Here is a 19,571-nt window from a genome sequence, read left to right as displayed (position 1 = left end):
CTTTCTGTTCACCAGCCAATTTTCTATCCATGCTAATACATTTCCACTGACTCCGCGTACCTTTATCTTCTGCAGTAACCTGTTGTGTGGCACCTTATCGAATGCCTTTTGGAAATCTAAATACACCACATCCATCGGTACACCTCTATCCGCCATGCTCGTTATATCCTCAAAGAATTCCAGTAAGTTAGTTAAACATGATTTCCCTTTCATGAATCCATGCTGCGTCTGCTTGATTGCACTATTCCTATCTAGATGTCCCGCTATTTCTTCCTTAATGATAGTTTCAAGCATTTTTCCCACCACAGATGTTAAACTAACCGGCCTATCGTTACCTGCCTTTTGCCTGCCCCCTTTTTTAAACAGAGGCGTTACATTAGCTGCTTTCCAAAACCGCTGGTACCTCCCCAGAGTCCAGAGAATTTTGGTAGATTATAACGAATGCATCTGCTATAACTTCTGCCATCTCTTTTAATACCCTGGGATGCATTTCATCAGGACCAGGGGACTTGTCTACCTTCAGTCCCATTAGCCTGTCCAGCACTACCCCCCTAGTGATAGTGATTGTCTCAAGGTCCTCCCTTCCCACATTCCTGTAGCCTGCAATTTTTGGCATGGTTTTTGTGTCTTCCACTGTGAAGACAGAAGCAAAATAATTGTTTACGGTCTCAGCCATTTCCACATTTCCCATTATTAAATCCCCCTTTTCATCTTCTAAGGGACCAACATTTACTTTAGTCACTCTTTTCCGTTTTATATTGTGTGGTTCAAATGATCCAAAAAGGAATGTAAAAAATAAACAGAATCCCAATTGACACCCCTTACATGTTAAGCAGAGATAAATACTGGGACAACTGGGTTGTAAGATTGCTGTGGTTTTCACCACGATCTATTAACACCTTTCACAAACTATTCATTGGTGAGCTTCTCCACAGTATGCACAGATTTGGCTTTTGCCAAAAGTCCAACACATTTGAAATCTCTAAATGTTTTTTTGTGGAGTGCCTGTGGGAAGCTGGTGATCTTTGTGCAGATGTTTTTAAATTTGGCAAGTCCAAATGTTTGTTGTGGTATGAGCATGCATGCAGCCCACACTCAACAAGAGGGAGAACTCGACCTGTTCTCCCTCTTGTGCAGGCGCCGGAACAGTCGCCCCTGTGAACTGTGAATTTTGCATCTTCTTTTTGACTACCTTTACACAGAAAGGTGGTGTGTGTCACAAATGAACATTTCACGCATACATAAGGCAGCAAACAGGGCTAGTATGAAAATCAATTTTTTGCTCCGTAAAAGTAACCTAGAACTATGCTGGATTAGTTGTCATATAAATGAGTTTGCAGTGCAACAAAATTTGCAGATGACACTAAGATTAGTGGGAAAGCGGGTTGTGTAGAGGACACAGAGAGGCTGCAAGGAGATTTGGATAGGTTAAGCGAATGGGCTAAGGTTTGGCAGATGGAATACAATGTCGGAAAGTGTGAGGTCATCCACCTTGGGGGAAAAAAGACAGTAAAAGAGAATATTATTTGAATGGGGAGAAATTACAACATGCTGTGGTGCAGAGGGACCTGGGGGTCCTTGTGCATGAATCCCAAAAGATTAGTTTGCAGGTGCAGCAGGTAATCAGGAAGGCAAATGGAATGTTGGCCTTCATTGCGAAAGGGATGGAGTACAAAAGCAGGGAGGTGTTGCTGCAACTGTATAAGGTATTGGTAAGGCCGCACCTGGAGTACTGCGTGCAGTTTTTGGTCACCTTACTTAAGGAAGGATATACTAGCTTTGGAAGGGATACAGAGACGATTCACTAGGCTGATTCGAGAAACGAGGGGGTTACCTTATGATGATAGATTGAGTAGTCTGGGTCTTTACTCCTTGGAGCTCAGAAGGATGAGGGGTGATCTTATAGAAACATTTAAAATCATGAAAGGGATAGACATGATAGAGGCAGAGAGGTTGTTTCCATTGGTGGGGGAGACAAGAACTAGGGGGCACAGCCTCAAAAGACGGAGGAGCCAATTTAAAACCGAGTTGAGAAAGAATTTCTTCTCCCAGAGGGTTGTGAATCTATGGAATTCTCTGCCCAAGGAAGCAGTTGAGGCTGGCTCATTGAATGTTTTCAAGTCAAAGATAGATTTTTAAGCAATAAGGGAATTAAGGGTTACGGGGAGAGGGCGGGTAAGTGGAGTTGAGTCCACGACCAGATCAGCCATGATCTTATTGAATGGCGGAGCAGGCACGAGGGGCTAGATGGCCTCCTCCTGTTCCTCATTCTTATGTTCTTATGTTCTTTGTCTCCCAGTAGCCAGCTCTACCCTTCTGGCTGCTGCTGAAAAATGGCAGGTATAACGCTCTCGTGTAGGATGAACACATCATGGGTGCTCCCAGGTATTTTACATCAACTGACATGATTCGATGCATGTCGTCACACTCTGCACATTCACAGAGTGGAAGCCTTTTCTGTTCCTGTACATCTCTGAGTCCTCAAAGTGCTTACAAGGCGATGTGGGTACAATCAATGCAGCCCTGTACCTTTGGGAAGCCAGCAATCCTGGAGAAGCCCACAGCCCTGTCATGCATTGCCTGGGCGGTCATGGGGAACTCCTCCGTGAATTCCTCTGCGCATACAGTGCTGCTGTCACCTGGCGAATGCAGAAATGTGTTGCATGTTGAGAAATGGCGCATACATCCCCAGTTGTAGCTTTGAACGATCCAGATGCATAGAATGAAAGTGCAGCTGTAACCTTCACTTCAACTGACAAAGCAGTCCTCGTGATGCTTCTAGGTTGCAGGTCTGCTTTGCCTAACTCACATAGCTCAGTTACAACTTCTTTGCAGAAATGCAGCCTTCTGACACAGTCTGCATCACTCAAGTGCAGGTATGAACGCCTGTCTCTATATATCCGAGGTGGGTAAGATCTCCTGCCCATCACCCTACGGGCTCTGAGGTTCTCATGCGATGACTTTGAATCAATTGTCGTCTCCGCAGCACCATCATGCAAAAATAGATATGGCATTGTCAGTATTGCCCCCAAGCTTAAATTTTACCTTTGCAAGAAGCTCAAAACGGCAGGCAGGACAAGGTTCTTTTGTTCTCTCTCCCCACAAGGTCTGTATGGACCACACCCCAGGTCTGAGTAGGCGCAGTGATGAGGAACCCCCGGGCTACATTTGATGCGTAGTGCAGACTTCTGATGCCTTCTGTATGCCTTCCACACAGCCCCCCACCCACCCACCCGGGCTTGATTTGATGGGTAGTGCAGGCTTCTGATGCCTTCCATATGCCTTCCACAGCCCCCCACCCACCCGAGCTACATTTGATGCGTAGTGCTGGCTTCTGATGCATTCCACAGCGCCCCCTCACCCGGGCTTCTTTTGCAGCCAAGCCCCTGTGTCCAGCTGGGTGCGGGCCTGATTCTGCCGGCCGACACTCCGACCCTCAAGCTCTGCAGATGTTTGGTGATGACGTGTCAGTTGAAAAAAAATGAAAACTTAGAATTCCATCAAACTTCCATTTACTGCGTGATAAGGTTTTACAAAAAAAAGTAATCTTTATTATGCATATTTAAGTGTTCTTGACTCCCTCCAAAACTTCGCTGAAAAACAATGATGTCTTTCTGTGTCGATTTTTCAATGCGCGCTAGTTTTTCTTAACTCACCAGAAGGTTTTTCGGGAGTGCTCACATACGTCGACCTAGGAGAAATGTTTTTGGGCAAACTTACATAATTGACAAAAATTGGCGCAGACATCAGGTTACTCCACCCCCCATGACCCCCAAAAAAACTAACCTAAAAAAATTATAACTAACTGAGTTACGCTGGCGCACATTCCTTGGGGAAACTTTAATTTTTTAACTTGCGCCAAAAAAAAACGCGCAAGTCACTGGGGAAAATTGAGCCCCTGATCAATGACTTGGATGAGAGGACCGAATGTAATGTATCCAAGTTTGCTGTGAGGAGGACACAAGAAGGCTGCAAAGGGATTTAGACAGGTTAAGTGATTGGGCAAGGACGTGGCAGATGGAATATCCTGTTGAGAAGTGAGAATTTATCCACCTTGGAAGGGAAAAATAGTAAAGCAGAATATTTTTTAAACGGTTATAGACTCGGAAATGTTGAAATTCAGAGGGCTCTGGCTGTCCTTGTACACGGATCAGAGAAAGTTAACATGCAGGTACAGCAATTAGGAAAGCAAATGGTATGTTGGCCTTTATTATAAAGTTATTGGAGTATAAGAGTAAAGAATTCTTACTGCAATTATATAGGGCCTTGGTGAGACCACACCTGGAGTATAGTTTTGATCTCCTTACCTAAGGAAGGATATACTTGCCTTGGAGGGCGTGAAACAACGGTTTACTATATTGATTACTGGGATGAGTGGATTGTTCTATGAGGAGGGATTGAATAGACTCTGCCTATATTCTCTGGAGTTTAGAAGAATGAGAGGTGATCTCATTGAAATATATTAACTTCTGAGGGCTTGACTAGGTTGATGCTGGGAGGGTGATTCCCCTGGCTGGAGAGTTTAGAACTAAGGGTCATAGTCTCAGGATAAGGGGTTGGCCACTTGGTACTGATGTGAGGAGAAATTTCTTCACTCACATGGTTTAGTCTTTGGCATTCTCTATCCCAAAGAGCTGTGAATGTTCAGTCGCTGAGTATATTCAGACTGTGATTGATGGGTTTTTGGGAATCAAGGGATATGGGGACAGGGCAGGAAAGTGGAGTTGATGTAGAAGTTTAGCCATGATCTTATTGAAGGGTGGAGCAGGCTCGAGCGGGTGTATGGCCTAATCCTGCTTCTATTTCTTATGTTCGTGTGTTCAAGTACAGTATTGCAATTCTGTTTTGAAACCTACTAGTGAATCTCTTACAACCCTATCGAGCATTGCATTCTAAATCCTAACCACTCGTTGCGTAAAATAGTTTTTCTGTCACTTCTGGTTCATTTGCCAATCACCTTAAATCTGTGCCCTCTGGTTATCGGCCATCCGACCAATGGAAACAGTTTCTTTTTATTTATTCTAGCTAAACCCTTCATGGTTTTAAACATTACTCTCAAATCTCCTCTTGGCCTTCTCTGCTCTAAGGAGTACAACCCCAGCTTCTCCAGTTTATCCACATAACTGTAATCCCTCATCCTGGGACCATTCTAGTAAATCTCTTCTGTGCCCACTCTGAAGCCTTCGCACTCTTCCAAAAGTATGATGCCCGGAATTAGGCACAAATAGCTGGGGCCGAACCCGTGTTTTACATAGGTTTAGCATAACTTCCTATTTATAAAGCTCAGGATCCCATACGCTTTATTAACTGCTTTGTTAACATGTTCTGCCACTTTCATAGAAAATAGGTGCAGGAGTAGGCCATTTGGCCCTTCGAGCCTGCACCACCATTCAATAAGATCATGGCTGATCATTCACCTTAGTACCCCTTTCTTGCTTTCTCTCCAACCACTCCTCAAGCCACGTATTCATCTTAGCTATCCTGCTATTTCTACTCTGACTAGCACGCGGCACTGGCAGCAATCCTGAGATTACTAGCTTTGAGGTCCTACTTTTTAATTTAACTCCTAGCTCTCTAAATTCAGCTTGTAGGACCTCATCCTGTTTTTTTACCTATATCGTTGGTACCTATATGCACCACAACAACTGGCTGTTCACCCTCCCCCTCCAGAATGCCCTGTAGCCGCTCCGAGACATCCTTGACCCTTGCATCAGGGAAGCACATACCATCCTGGAGTCTCAGTTGCGACCGCAGAAACGCCTATCTGTTCCCCTTACAATAGAATCCCCTACCACTATAGCTCTCATTCTTTTTCCTGCCCTCCTGTGCAGCAGAGCCACCCACGGCACCATGAACTTGGCTGCTGCTGCCTTCCACTGATGAGCCAAGTCCCCCAACAGTACCCAAAACGGTGTATCTGTTTTGGAGCGGGATGACCACATGGGACTCCTGCACTGCCTTCCTATTCCTGTTCTGCATGATGGTCACCCATTCCTTATCTGCGGTGTGACCAACTTACTAAACGTGCTATTCACGACATCCTCAGCATCGCGGATGCTCCAGTGAATCCATGCGCATCTCCAGTGCCGCAATGTGGTCTGTTAGGAGCTGCAGCTGGATACACTTGCTGCATACATAGTCATCAGGGTCATGTCCCTGATTTCTCACAGCATAGGAGGAGCATGACATGGGACTGGGTTCTCCTGTCATGACTTAACCCTTAAATTAATTTAGTTTGGCAACTAAGCCAAAGATTACTTACTGATAAGAAAAAGATAAAGATAAGGAAAAACTACTCGCCAATCACTTACCCCCTTGGCTGTGATGTCACCGTTAGATTTCTTTTTACTTTCTTGCCCTTTCTCCCTGCAGTAGCTTGCTGCTGGGCCTTTAGTAGGCCTCTCGCTGCTAGCTGCTTCACCTTCCGACTGCTGCTCCCGATGTTGCTGGGCCTTTAGTAGGCTTCTCGCCGCTCCGCCTCCCAGCTGCTGCTCCCGACGCTGCTGGGCCTTTAGTAGGCCTCTCGCTGCTTGCTGTTCCGCCTCCAGACTCAAAGATTTGTGCACAAACAGCCCCACATCTCTCTCTTTCACCCTCTTTAAAATTGTACCATTTAGCTTGTATTGTCTCTCCTCATTCTTCCTACCAAAAAGTATCGCATTACATTTTTCTGTGTTCAATTTCAGTTGCCATGTGTCCCTCATTTTTGGGGGTGTGCGATTCCTTTAATGGGCTGCGCCACACATTCAAAATTTCACAAAGCCGAAATCTCAAAGCCAGTGCTGGGCTGCGCAGGACCTCCAGGCATTGGTGTCCATCCATTCCACCAGCCTGTCTATGTATGTCCTCTTGAAGTCTATCACTTGTTTACTGCATTTGAGTTTCATGACGTCTCCAAATTTTGAAATTGTGCCCTGTACCCCCAAGTCCAAGTCATTAATATTTATCAAAAACAGCAGTGGTCCTAGTACTGAACCCTGGGGAACGCCATTGTATACCTTCCTTCAGTCTGAAAAACAGTCATTCCCTGCAAGTCTGTTGTCTATCCCTTAAGCCAATTTTGTATCCATGCTGCTACTGCTCCCATGAGCTTTAATTTTGCTAACAAGCCTAATATGTGGTACTTTATTAAATGCCTTTGAAAGTCCATATACACATCAACTGCACTGCCTTCATCCACCCCTTCTGTATTACTTCATTAAAAACTCAAATCAAATTGGTCAAACATGATTTGCCCTTAACAAATCCATGCTGGCTCACCTTTATTAGTCCATACTTGTCCAAGTGGCTGTTAATTTTTTTTTCCTGGATTATCGTTTCTAAAAGCTTCCCCACCACCAACATTAAACTGACTGGCCTGTAATTTCCAGGTTTATCCTATGTTCTCATCCAGTATCCTGACAACCTTCTCCTTTATTGTAGCTTTGGCAAAGTCCTCTTCCTTGGTAAAGACCGATGCAAGTACTCATTTAGTACCTCAGCCTCCACCAATAGATCTCCATTTTGGTCCCGAATAAATCCCAACTCTCCTCTGACAACTCTTTTTACTACCTAGTAGAAGACCTTTGGATTTCCTTTTTTGATAGCTGCCACATCTATTCCCGTACTGCCCCATTTATTTCCTTTCTCACTTCTCTTCTGTACTTTTTATATTCTCCCTTGTATCATCTGTCATATGCCCCTTTTTTCTGCTTCATCTCGCTCTCTAACTCCTTTTTTGTCATCCAGGGAGCTCTAGCTTTGGTTGCCCTCCCATTCCCTCTTCCCTTGGGGGAATGTACCTCGATTGTGCCTGAACCATCTCCTCAAAGGCCACCCATTGCTCCATTACATTTCTGCCTGCTGGTCCGACTTAAATTTGCCCAGGCTAGATCCCTCCTCAGTTCACTGAAATTATCCCTCGTCCAGTTAAGTATTTTTTCTAGATTACTCCTTGTCCTTCTTCAAAACTAATCTAAACCTTCTGATAGGATCACTATTCCCGAGATGCTCCCCTACTGTGATATTCCCTATTGACCCACTTAATTCCACAGGACTAGATCCAGCAATGCCCTTCCTCATAAGGCAGGAAAAACGCTGATCAAGAAAATTCTCCTGAACCCACTTCAGAAATTCCACCCCCATAAGGAAAACCCAAAGATGTTTTGTAAATACATAAAGAGCAAGAGGATAACTAAAGAAAGAGTAGGACCTATTAGAGACCAAAAAGAAAGCTTGTGTGTAGAGGTGGAAGACGTCGGTATGGTTTTTAACAATGCAGACTTTGTAGTTGGGAAGAAGTGTGAAATATTAGATGAGAGAACATTGTGAGAGAGGAAATATTAAGGGATTGAGCTTCTTTAAAAGTAGATAAATCGCCAGGCTCTGATGAAATGTGCCCCAAGCTATTAAGAGACGCAAGGGAGGAAATAGCAGAGGCTCTGACCATCATTTTTCAATCCTCTCTGGCTACAGGTGTGGTACTGGAGGACTGCTAAAATTGTATAATTCTTCAAAAAGGGAGAAAGGGATAGACCGAGTAATTACAGGGCAGTCAGCCTAACCTCGGTGGTCGGCAGATTGTTGGAAAAAATTCTGAGGGACAGTATTAATCATCATTTAGAAAGGCATGGATTAATCAAAGACAGTCAGCGTGGATTTGTTAAGGGAAGATTACATTTTTTGAGGAGGTAACAATGGGGGTTGATGAGGGCAGTGCGTTTGATGTAGTCTACATGGAATTTAGCAAGGCTTTTGGCAAGGTCCCCTGGGTCAGACTGGTCAGAAAAGTAAAAGCCCATGGGATCCAAGGGAAAGTGGTAAGTTGGATCTAAAATTGGCTCAGTGGCAGGAAGCAAAGGGTAATGGTCGACAGATGTTTCCAGTGGGGTTCTGCAGGGCTCAGTACTCGGTCCCTTGCTTTTTGTGGTATAATATCAATCATATAGACTTCAATGTAGGGGACATGATTAAGAAGTTTGCAAATGATACAAACATTGGACATGTGATTAATAGTGAGGAAGAAAGCTGTAGATTGTAGGAAGATATCAATGGGCTGGTCAGGTCGGCAGAAAAGTGGCAAATGGAATTTAATATGCAGAAGTGTGAGGTAATGCATTTGGGAAGGGCTAACAAGGAACGGGAATATATAATAAATAGTAGGATACTGATAAGTGTAGATGAATAGAGGAACTTTGGCGTGCTTGTCCACAAATCCCTGAAGGTAGCCAGACAGGTAGATAAGATGGTTAAGAAGGCATACGGGATGCTTTCCTTTATTAGCCGAGGCATGGAATGTTAGAGCAGGGAGGTTATGCTTGAACTGTACCAAACACTAGTTAGGCCACAGCTAGACTACTGTGTACAGTTCTGGTCATCACATTACAGGAAAGATATGATTGTATTAGAGGGTACAGAGGAGATTTTCAAGGATGTTGCCAAGATTGGAGAATTTTATTTGAAGAAAAGATTGGATAGGCTTGGTTGTTTTCTTTGGAACAGTGGAGGCTGAGGGGAGACTTGATTGAGGTGTATAATATTATGAGGGGCCTAGATAGAGTGGATGGGAAGGATCCATTTCCCCTTGCAGAGACGTCAAGAACCAGGAGGCATTTATAGCAGTGCTTATAGCTACAAATAGATTGCAGTATAATAATGGTATGGAACTTGCATTTGTGTAGCAATTTTCACATCCTCGGGACTTTCCAAAGCACTTCAGTCAATGAATTACTTCTAAAGTGTTGTCACCTGTTTGTGGGTAAATGTGAGATGGTTTGCCTTTATTTGTATTTCTTTAGGCAGTTAGGATGTCAACAATGTCTCTTCAACATCTGACTGGTGAGCAGCGAGGAGGCAGGAAAAAAATCACGCTCGTTCGTAACCATGTATGTATTATTTTCATTTCTTCATTATTATGCAAACCTTTTAACACTTCATCTGGTGATACAATTTCCTGAAAAATAGCAACACCTTTTCAATGTACTTCCTCTAGCACGAAATCTTATTTGAAATTGATTTTGACTTTTGTTGTTGAGATTATTTACACGGGTTGCTTTATGTAGTAATAGCCAACATTGCATTGTTGCTTTTGGCAGTCTTAATGGCTGTTGGGTTTTTCTGCAGTTTAAAAATCCAGTGTTTGGTGAAGATTTCAGTAGAACACCTATTTCATTCAATTAGTGAGGAAGTTCCTGAATATAAATACTGTATCTTCCTCATGAGTGCAATGAACTGTGTATTGCACTGCTTCATTATTTTTAAAATACAAATATTTCAATTTGGTTAATTCTAAAAGGTGATGTTACTAGTTTTTTTGGAAGTCTTCATACCTGCAAATAGAAATGTATTAAAACCTTTCCCACCTACCCCACAATGCTAGAAATTGTTGTTCTCCACCAGTGCTGAATTTTCAAATTTGTTAATGGCCCAGAAATCCCGGGTCTGTACAGAGTGTGTACGGACCCGGGAAGGCATTACAAAAGCTGGTTTTCGGCGCACATTGCACATGCGCTGAAAACCGGCTTTTCCCAGCTGTCACGTTTCTGGCTTGACAGATCCTCCGCATCTCGGGAGCGAGGACATTTGCATGGGCAAGATTGCGGTATTTACCCATATCTTGCCCAGCGGATGTCCTGAAAACTCTTGCACCTGATAAAAGCAGGTTTTAAAACAAACAAAAACATAATAAAATAAAATTTAAAAAACACATTGTTTAAAAACCCTCCCCAATACGGTAATTTTATTTTAAACCATAATTAAGAGCTTTTTAAAAAATCAGGGAAATATTTTTTTATAAGACATAAATAACTAATTTAAATTAATGTTAAATATGTGGTGTATTTTTTTTCTATTTTTTTATTAATGTTTTGGGTGTTTGGGGAAGGTTCTCAATCATCATAATGGGAACTCCAACTTACGGAGTTCCCATTATTATGAATGAGAAAATACTGTACCTGGATTCCCAGAGCCATGTGACTGCAGCTTCAGCTCTGCGGACGTCCTCAGTGGAAGCCTCAGGACCGGGATCGCTCGTGGGTGCAGCAGGTTTTGGTAAGTGCGCATCTTTTTTCCATTTTTTAGCTGATCGCCTGCGGGAAGCAGCCGACTGGGATTTCTAGGCCAGTGTCCCTGCCCTTTTTATTTATTTAATTTTGAAGAATTAGGTTTAATTGAAATCCAGTCTGTATAAGAAAGGCTTCCACAAGGAAAATATTCAAAGCAGAGCAGTTGTATGGTAGAAAGTTTATTTCTCCCACTCCTATCTTAAATGTTGATCCATTTTTTCATAAGCCTTTCAGCAATAAGTTAGATTATTTGGCAGAGGTTGATTTGTTATATTTTTTGTTCAGGGATTTGATGTGTTGCCACCATCTGAGAAGACAAAAGCAGAAAAGGCTAAATTTTTCATAGTAGCTGTAAAGGAAGCTCTCAGCAAAGCTAACTATGATCGCTTTACGGAAGCAATGCAAAAGTATAAGCTGACGGATGATTTTGATACCATGCTAGGTGAAATGGCAGCTCTTTTTACAGAAGATGCAAACAAAAACAATCTTCTGCGAGGTAACTAAGGGTATTGCGTGGGTTCAAAAAGCATCTTAAAAACTATATTCTGCTAATGGTTTTCATTGCGTATGAAATGTTTTTCACTGTACCTGACCTCTCGTGAGTCTATTCTCCGGTGGGACAGATGTACCCAGGCATGGCGATGGAGATTTCTGGGATGTTGGATCATAGATCTGATTCTGTGCGACTATGTCAGGTTGTGCCTTGAGTACGCTGTCATACCTTGCATGGTAATGACAACTTACTGTCTTGAAATATATTTTGTTGTTATGGTTCTAATAGATTCTATATACTATTCTTAAACAGATTTTTATCAGTTTGTTCGGCCACATCACAAAAAGAGGTTTGATGAAGCCTGCGGTAATATGACTGGGGAAGGATGTGGATTTAAACCCGAGCATGCAGTTCCAAGAGAGGAGAGGCGAAGAGTAGAGGAGGAAGAAAATGCAGGTACACAGTTTTGAAGCACAGAATTCCTGCATTAACTAGCAGAATGCATCAGTTTATTTTCTTGAGGAATCCATTATACAAATAAGTTGCTTTGTGCATCAATCTGAGCCCTGTGGACATAACTTCCAAAGAAAAATAAATTTATCTTCCTCCTTGTTTCCTTTTCCAGTAAATTATAATGCGGTTGATATTAAACGTTCTTGATTATTTACGGCTGAGAAGATTGAGGCACTTGCAGGAAATAAAAAGGAAGTATCTAATAGGTGATTTCCCCCTCCTTTTTTTGTCTTGAAACCACTTCCTAAAAGACTGGCACTAGAAACTCTGCCTCCAGTTAAGAAGTTCTAATGGGAAGAGACATTAATTCTGAAATATGCTATCTGGTGTAAGATTTTTAGTCTCTAAATTATTTCTATTTACTTTCTTCCCCTACTCTCTTCACTCTAATGCCATAATCTCATCATTAAAAAGAAGGGTGTGTAAATCTGTTCCAAGTTCCAAGACTGGAGAGGCAGAGTAAAACAGCCCTTTTACTTTAAGGAATTATGTTTAATTGAAATCCATTCTCTATAATAACGGCTTTCTCAAGGAAAATATACATAGCATAATAGTTGTGTGGCAGAGCACATTGCAGTACCAAGATATCGTTCCTGTCGAAGATTTAGTTTTGCACCAACAACTTATCAACATATTGGGCTCAATTTTGCCAAAGACCTTTTTCTGGCGAATTGCCAGAGTTGCGTCCGGTTTTCTAGGCGAGAAATGCACCAGAAATGTTCTGCCAAAATTTCCCCAATGTATAATTCAAATTTGGCGCAGCGTGTCTAGTCGCCTCGGGGGGTGGAGCCTGCTGTATGTGCCGAAAAAAACGATGCCGCACCTTCTGCCCATACGTGACAAAGAAAAGTGACGTTTTTGACATTATTTCAATGGGCACGCATGCGCAGTACAGCTCCGGGTTGGCAATCGTCCATTTTTAAAGAGCCAGTTGTGTGAGAAGGAGTGCTGTGTGAGAGCATTGGAAAAATTGAATCTGCAGCAATACAAGATGCAACGCGGTGCAAGGACCAAGAATTTCTTACAGGATGAAGTGGAGGCACTAGTTACTGTGATTGAGACAATATGGCAGGAGCTGGACACCAGCAGAGGTCACATAAAAGTTCCAACCAACGAAATGAAGAAATGCTGGAACCAAGTTGCAGAAGATTACTGTGCAATGGTGATCACCCCGAGATCTGGAGGCCAATGTAAAAAGTGGCAGGACCTTGGTCAAGTAGTTGGTGTAAGTAATATTTTCATTTATTCAATGGAATTGCAATTATAAATGTGACCAGCTGTATATGTCCCGACCAGCTGTATATGTCCCATCCAGCAGAAAAGTTGCATTTTTATCTTTGCAGAGGAAGGTGGCACATGATAAAAGGGAAAGAACTCGAACAGGAGGAGGCCCGGCAAATCTGCAACCACTGACACCCTTGGAAGAGAGGGTCACTGCTTTGATGGGTCCTGCCTGGAGAAAAGCAACCACCACTGCACAAGCTGGGCCCACACTTGAGGGAGATGGTACGTCCTGCAAATTCCACAGTCTGGCTTTGCTAAATGGTAAGTACTACGCGGGCTAGCCATACTTTGGTTCCTGGCGATATCTCCGTCAGCTACGCTTCGGTTGATGCAATGTGCTATCATTCATCGTGGTCCTTCAAATCAGCCTGCTGCCTGCACTGTGTGAGCCTACTCATGCCACCTATCCTGCCCCCTCCTCTGCTGCTAACCATTTGTCTGTTCTGTTATATTTTGCAGAACTTGAAGCTAACCTTGACGATGCAGAAGATTCAGATAAGGACGAGCCTGAAGAGGAGAACATTTTCCAATCCCACCCTCCAGACCAAGAGCATGAGGGGGAGGGGATGGAGATGGATGAAGTCCCCATTGTTTTACTGTCTTTGGAGGAGATGCAGATGCTGCCCATTAAGGTGCCAGCCCCTTCTGTGACTAGTGGTTGAGTGTTGGTGGGACATTCCATGGTTTCCTACCATCCGAGGCTGTGGGTCCCAATGTGTGGTGCAGCGAGGCACACCCAGGCCCCACCATCGAAGGCTGCGGGTCCCAGTGGTGTGGTGCAGCGAGGCACACCTAGGGTGAGGAAGGGAAGGAGAGCGCTGAGGCGCAGGATCTAAAGATGTGGTTCATATAATGGCAATAAATACGGAGAGCATTGACCTTACACGATCACTCTTGGACACCGTCAGTGGGGTGGGTGATGTGGTAACGGGACTGTTGGGAGAAGTAACAACACTCTCACAAGAAATGGAAACGATGTCTGGGACCATGAGTGAGGGAATGTCTCAGTCAACTGAAACCATGTCCGTGACCATGAGGGAGGGAATGTCACAGGTAGCTGATGCATTGTCAGTGAGCATCAGGGAGGGAATGTCAGAGATGGTGCAAACACTATCCGTGAACATGAGGGAGGGAATGTCACAGGTAGTGCAATCACTATCAGTGAACAGGAGTGAGGGAATGTTGCAGGTAGTTGAGACACTGTCAGGGCGCATGAGGGTCGGCATGTTGGAGTTAGCTGCTGCAGTAAGGGAACACGCCTAAACCCCGCGTCCATTGACAGAAACAACTCCCACTCAAATCCCCACACCAGCTTCTGAAGAGCCCCAAGCTGGGCCCTGCACATTGCTGCCTGGGCCCTCCACATTGCCGCCTGTCTCCCACCCCCCCCCAACAGGTACGCACTCCCCAAGATCCTAGAAAGAATAAGCTTGGTGCCAACCCCGGAAACACTTTGCCACCGCTTGCGGGCAGGGGTGGTGGAGTCACCAAGACTAAGGCGGGCAGTCTTAGAATAAGGTGGAGGAGAGATGGGTGCAGCCTTTCTTTGCTGCTGCTTCTGTTGTTATTGTTACTGTTGCTTTCAAATTAAAAGATTTTTGTAAGTTATGTAAATTTACAGGTTTAAAAGTTTGTAAATGATCATAAGTGAAAACTTCAAAGTTTGATATAAGAATAATTTTATTACGGTTAAGTTAAGTACATTTTTGAATAAAATATATTTTACATTAAATCTGAATCATTTCCATTATTTGTTCGATTATTAACACAACTTTTGAAGTAAACAAGAATCATTTCCATCATTTGTTCCATTAACACAACACAACATTACGGAACAGGTCCGAACAATAAACATGGTCCATGTGGAATAGTTGTCGCTGAGCCTTCAGGCAGCAAAGCGTTCACGGATGAGCGGTGCAACGCTCGAGCAATCGTTGAAAGGGCATGACGGCCCGCCCTTCTCCGCCGTCGTGCTCCGGGTTCAGGTCATTGCATGGATTCCTCGTCCTCGTCATCTGCATCTTCCTCCTCATCATTATCATCAGCCACTTTCGCTGCAGGTGGGTCTTCACCTACCAGCTGCTGCTGCCTCATGATGCTAAGTTATGTAGCATGCAGCACACAACAGTGAATTGACTGACAATCTCTGGAGTATAGCAAGTAGCCTCTGGAATGGTCCAGGCGTTGGAAACTGTTTCAAGATGCCAATGGCCCTCTCTATGATGCTGCGTGTCGCAATGTATGACAAGTTGTATTCCCGGGTTACGCATGGGGCATCATGAGCCAGGTGGCGAGGCCATACCCTTTGTCTCCCAGCAGCCAGCTCTGCCCTTCTGGCTGCTGCTGAAACATGGCAGATATAACACTCTCGCATAGGATGAAAGCATCATGGGTGTGCCCAGGGTATCTCGCATCAACTGACATGATGCGATGCATGTCGTCACACACGAGTTGCATATTAATGGAGTGGAAGCCTTTTCTTTTCCTGTACATCTCGGAATCTTTCAAACATGCTCGCAAGGTGATGTGGGTACAATCAATGCAGCCCTGTACCTTTGGGAAGCCAGCAATCCTGGAGAAGCCCACAGCCCTGTCACGCATTGCATGAGCGGTCATGGGGTATGACGTCAAAAAAAACCTAACTTAAAAAAATCGTAACTAAAGCAGTTACGCCGGCGCAGATTCCAGGGGGAAACTCCGAATTAAATAATTATGCCAGAAAAAACGGTGCGCGTGAAAAAAAACGGCGTAAATGACCTGGAAAATTGAGCCCATTGATTTCCTATACGCACCATGGAGAGGGAGTAGGGGAAAAAATAGAGGTCAGATCGACTCCAGCAGTCCCTCATGGAAGTCAGTTAACAAGTAGCATTGTCAGAGTTTAAAATACAAATCGCCTGCCAGTCCCTTAGATCGATGAACTGAGGCGCCCAAAGCATGCCAGATCAACCTAATCAAATAGACTGCAGGGAGTCCATAGTTCTGTAACGGGATTGTAGTCAGCACTACATAACCGTAGTCTAAGTATGTTGTTCTTGAAGGTCTTTAAGCCGATATTTCACTGGTCATTCTGCTCCCAATCAGGTTTTACTGATTTTTCATTTGCCTGAAATTGACAGGCTTGTCAACTCCTGTAATAAATTAAAATATTGCAATTTTTGAGAATCCTAGTAGCTTGGTTCTGTGTGCCTCTTTCAGCTGCACATGGAGACAGTGCCTGTTCTTTTCTGTCATCTTTAATATACTTTAAAAAAAATACCAATGTAACCAAGATTTTTTAAAAAAGAAACAAAGTAAACATTGCAGTAAAGGAGACTGTGCAAAAAGTTTCCTGGTATTGAATTTAATTGAAAAATTGCTGTTTTTTTAATGATAGGTGAGAACTTTAGTGATTCTCATATACAGAAAAAGAGATAACACACAATATTGCTTTCCCAGAAAATGCATAGGATGTAGTTCCTCATTGCAAAATGTTGTTTCCTGGATTATACAAGCACTTGCTTTCAGTTTAGAATTTACCATCTGCTTTTTCCTGTGCTTATACTGCTGTATCGGGAATACACCAAATCATATATTACTCACCCATACAGGCTTAGAAGGTTTCAGATTTGTGCTTATCTTGTGTGGGGCTGTAGTAAGGGGAGATGCAATTGGGTTAAGGGTTCCCAAACTGAGGAAAATAAGATCGAGACCTCTAGCTCATGAGTCCTGAATCCTGTTACAAGTGTGTAAAGTGTGAATGTCAGATGAGTCAAATTTGAATCAAATTGATTGTGATGTTCCTCGCTCCCTCGGCGGAATAACTTGCTAATGCTCACCACCTGGACTCATGAAAAATGGACAAAGGCAGGGTTGCTCACATCCATAGATTACACCCTAGTGTGAGCGATTCCATCAGGAAACGAGTACAGAAAATTGTGCTGTGGGAGGGGGTGAGAGTTAATGTCAGCTTAGTGTATATATTTTTATTGCCGTGTTAAGCTTTTCTTAGAAATTGTAGACCAGACTAGATACCATCTGAATATTTACACTTCTGTAGCATGTCAGTAAGTTGGCATAAATATTCCACCTGGTGGAAAATCAAACCCACTGAGACTGAATATAAATAATTGTAGGGACTGGGGGCTGGAACCTCCACTTTTTTTGCATGCTTAACGTCCACTTAACGCCCACTTTACCGCTGAAATGATGTATAAAGCCCATATATCGCCCATTTTGGCATAAAATGGAAACTGGCGGGCATTTTTGGGAAACTTATCGGCGAGCGTTACTTTCCCCATGTGCTTAACGGCGAGAAAAAATATTACCACCCGCCAACATTTTTGGGGCGGAATCAGCAGAATGGGCGAATTCAACGCCCATAATATCGCCCAGCGTTACTTTTCGCACGGATTTAACGCAGAGTTCAATATTAACGCCCGCCCACTTTTTTTTGTCGTAAAGAGCATATTTACCTAAACTAGCGGCCATGAGATCGCCCAGCGTCAATTTTATCACCTCGCACACATATCGCCCACAATATCGCTCGCCCCAAAAAATGCCCACAAAAAGTGGAACTAACCGGAACGAATGCCAAATCCCACTCCTACGTGAGGAGCTGATATCTGAAAGATTTGCCTGAAAGAGCGCTGATGTGAGTGACCAGGCTGACACTACTGTGTGTGTGCAGCTCAGATATCAATGGTACCCATCAACTTGGTGCCAGTTAAAGTTTACGTTGATGGATGTTAGGTTGTATTTAACCCTTTCATGGTAAGGAATCACCAGTGTGTGATGGTCCAGCTAGCTGAGACAATGCGCAACAAGGTTATGTTCAATAACAAAAATTTATTACCAACATTGGTCTGAAATCATAAGTATCACAGCCAATAACACCCAACTCCCGCCCACACCCCACTTTTTCCATCATTGACATAAATCACATGTTCAACATGTCCAGCAACACAGAATACAAAGGCAAAGCAGGAGCGTGGTCCCCAGCCCCCATTGCAACAAATTGCATACACCCAGATGGAGATAAAACACAGCCATCACCTGCGCACATGCACCTCAATTTCCTTCCCCCACCCCCCCACCTCTCCATCTCCCCACCTCTATCCCTTCCCCTCCTCGCTCAGCGGCACCTGGCTGAGGAGCTCCTCAGACGGTGCCTCATTGGGGGGGGGGGGGGGGGGATGAAGGCAGATGTGGTCGCTGCACGGGTACGGGAGAGGGGGCTGCCGAGGGGGCAACATTCTCTAATACAGAAGCAAGATCTTGGTCCTTGCTTTCATCTGCCGTTCGCAGTGGTGATGCGGAACCTAGGGGTGGAGTGCCGTGCTTTGGGACCACTGGGAGGCCTGTGCCAGCAGTGTTCCTGGCTATCGCATCCAGGGACTCCGCCATGCGCGGAATGTACTCAGTTATGGTGGCCAGCTGTCGGGATATGCCCCCCAATGCTTCGTTGAGCTGGTCACCAATGTCTACAGTCCTCCTGGACAACTGTACCATCTCTCCGCTGTCGCGCTCGTGGAACAGACCTGCTGCGCCCAAAAGGCCTCCGTGAGGTCGGCGCCGTCCTGGGGACAAATGGGGTGCCCTGTGGAGAGGTGCTTGGGGCCGGTACCTCTAGAGTGGAGGCGGGAATGACCGGAGGACCACTAGATGGTCTTGGGGTGGAATGGTTTCTGGAGCGTGGCGATGCAGGTTCTTTGAAGTCCGTGCTCTCATCCATGGAGAACATGGATTGACAGGCGAGAATCTGAGCTCCTCAGCACCAGATAAGAACATAAGAAATAGGAACAGGAGTAGGCCATTCAACCCCTCGAGCCTGCTCCACCATTCAATAAGATCATGGCTGATCTGATCATGGACTCGGCTTCACTTCCCCGCCCACTCCCCATAACCCCTTATCCCCTTATCGTTTAAGAAACTGTCTATTTCTGTCTTAAATTTATTCAATGACCCAGCTTCCACAGCTCTCTGAGGCAGCGAATTCCACAGATTTACAACCCTCAGAAGAAATTTCTCCTCATCTGTTTTAAATGGCCTTCCCCTTATTCTAAGATCATGCCCTCTAGTTCTAGTCTCCCCTATCAGTGGAAACATCCTCTCTGCATCCACCTTGTCAAGCCCCCTCTTAATCTTATACGTTTCGATAAGATCACCTCTCATTCCTCTGAATAATGAGTAGTCAACCTTTCCTCATAAGTCAACCCCCTTATCCCCGGAATCAACCTTGTGAACCTTCTCTGAACTGA

The 19,571-nt window shown here is 44.2% G+C and overlaps 1 protein-coding gene across 4 annotated transcripts in view; it reads left to right on the top strand.

Moving 5' to 3' along the window:
- rtel1 (regulator of telomere elongation helicase 1) overlaps positions 1 to 19,571 on the top strand; it is a 158,289-nt gene that overhangs the window by 114,391 nt on the left and 24,327 nt on the right. For all 4 annotated transcript variants that reach the window (XM_070895979.1, XM_070895976.1, XM_070895980.1 and 1 more), the window contains 3 exons: positions 9,777 to 9,863; positions 11,328 to 11,538; positions 11,848 to 11,991. In XM_070895979.1, coding sequence (XP_070752080.1) covers positions 9,777 to 9,863; positions 11,328 to 11,538; positions 11,848 to 11,991 — 442 coding nt within the window. The remainder of the gene's footprint in view (positions 1 to 9,776; positions 9,864 to 11,327; positions 11,539 to 11,847; positions 11,992 to 19,571) is intronic.

This window comes from Pristiophorus japonicus, chromosome 12, assembly GCF_044704955.1.
Source record: "Pristiophorus japonicus isolate sPriJap1 chromosome 12, sPriJap1.hap1, whole genome shotgun sequence".
Lineage (NCBI taxonomy): Eukaryota > Metazoa > Chordata > Chondrichthyes > Pristiophoridae > Pristiophorus > Pristiophorus japonicus.
This window is presented reverse-complemented; position numbering and strand designations above follow the sequence as displayed.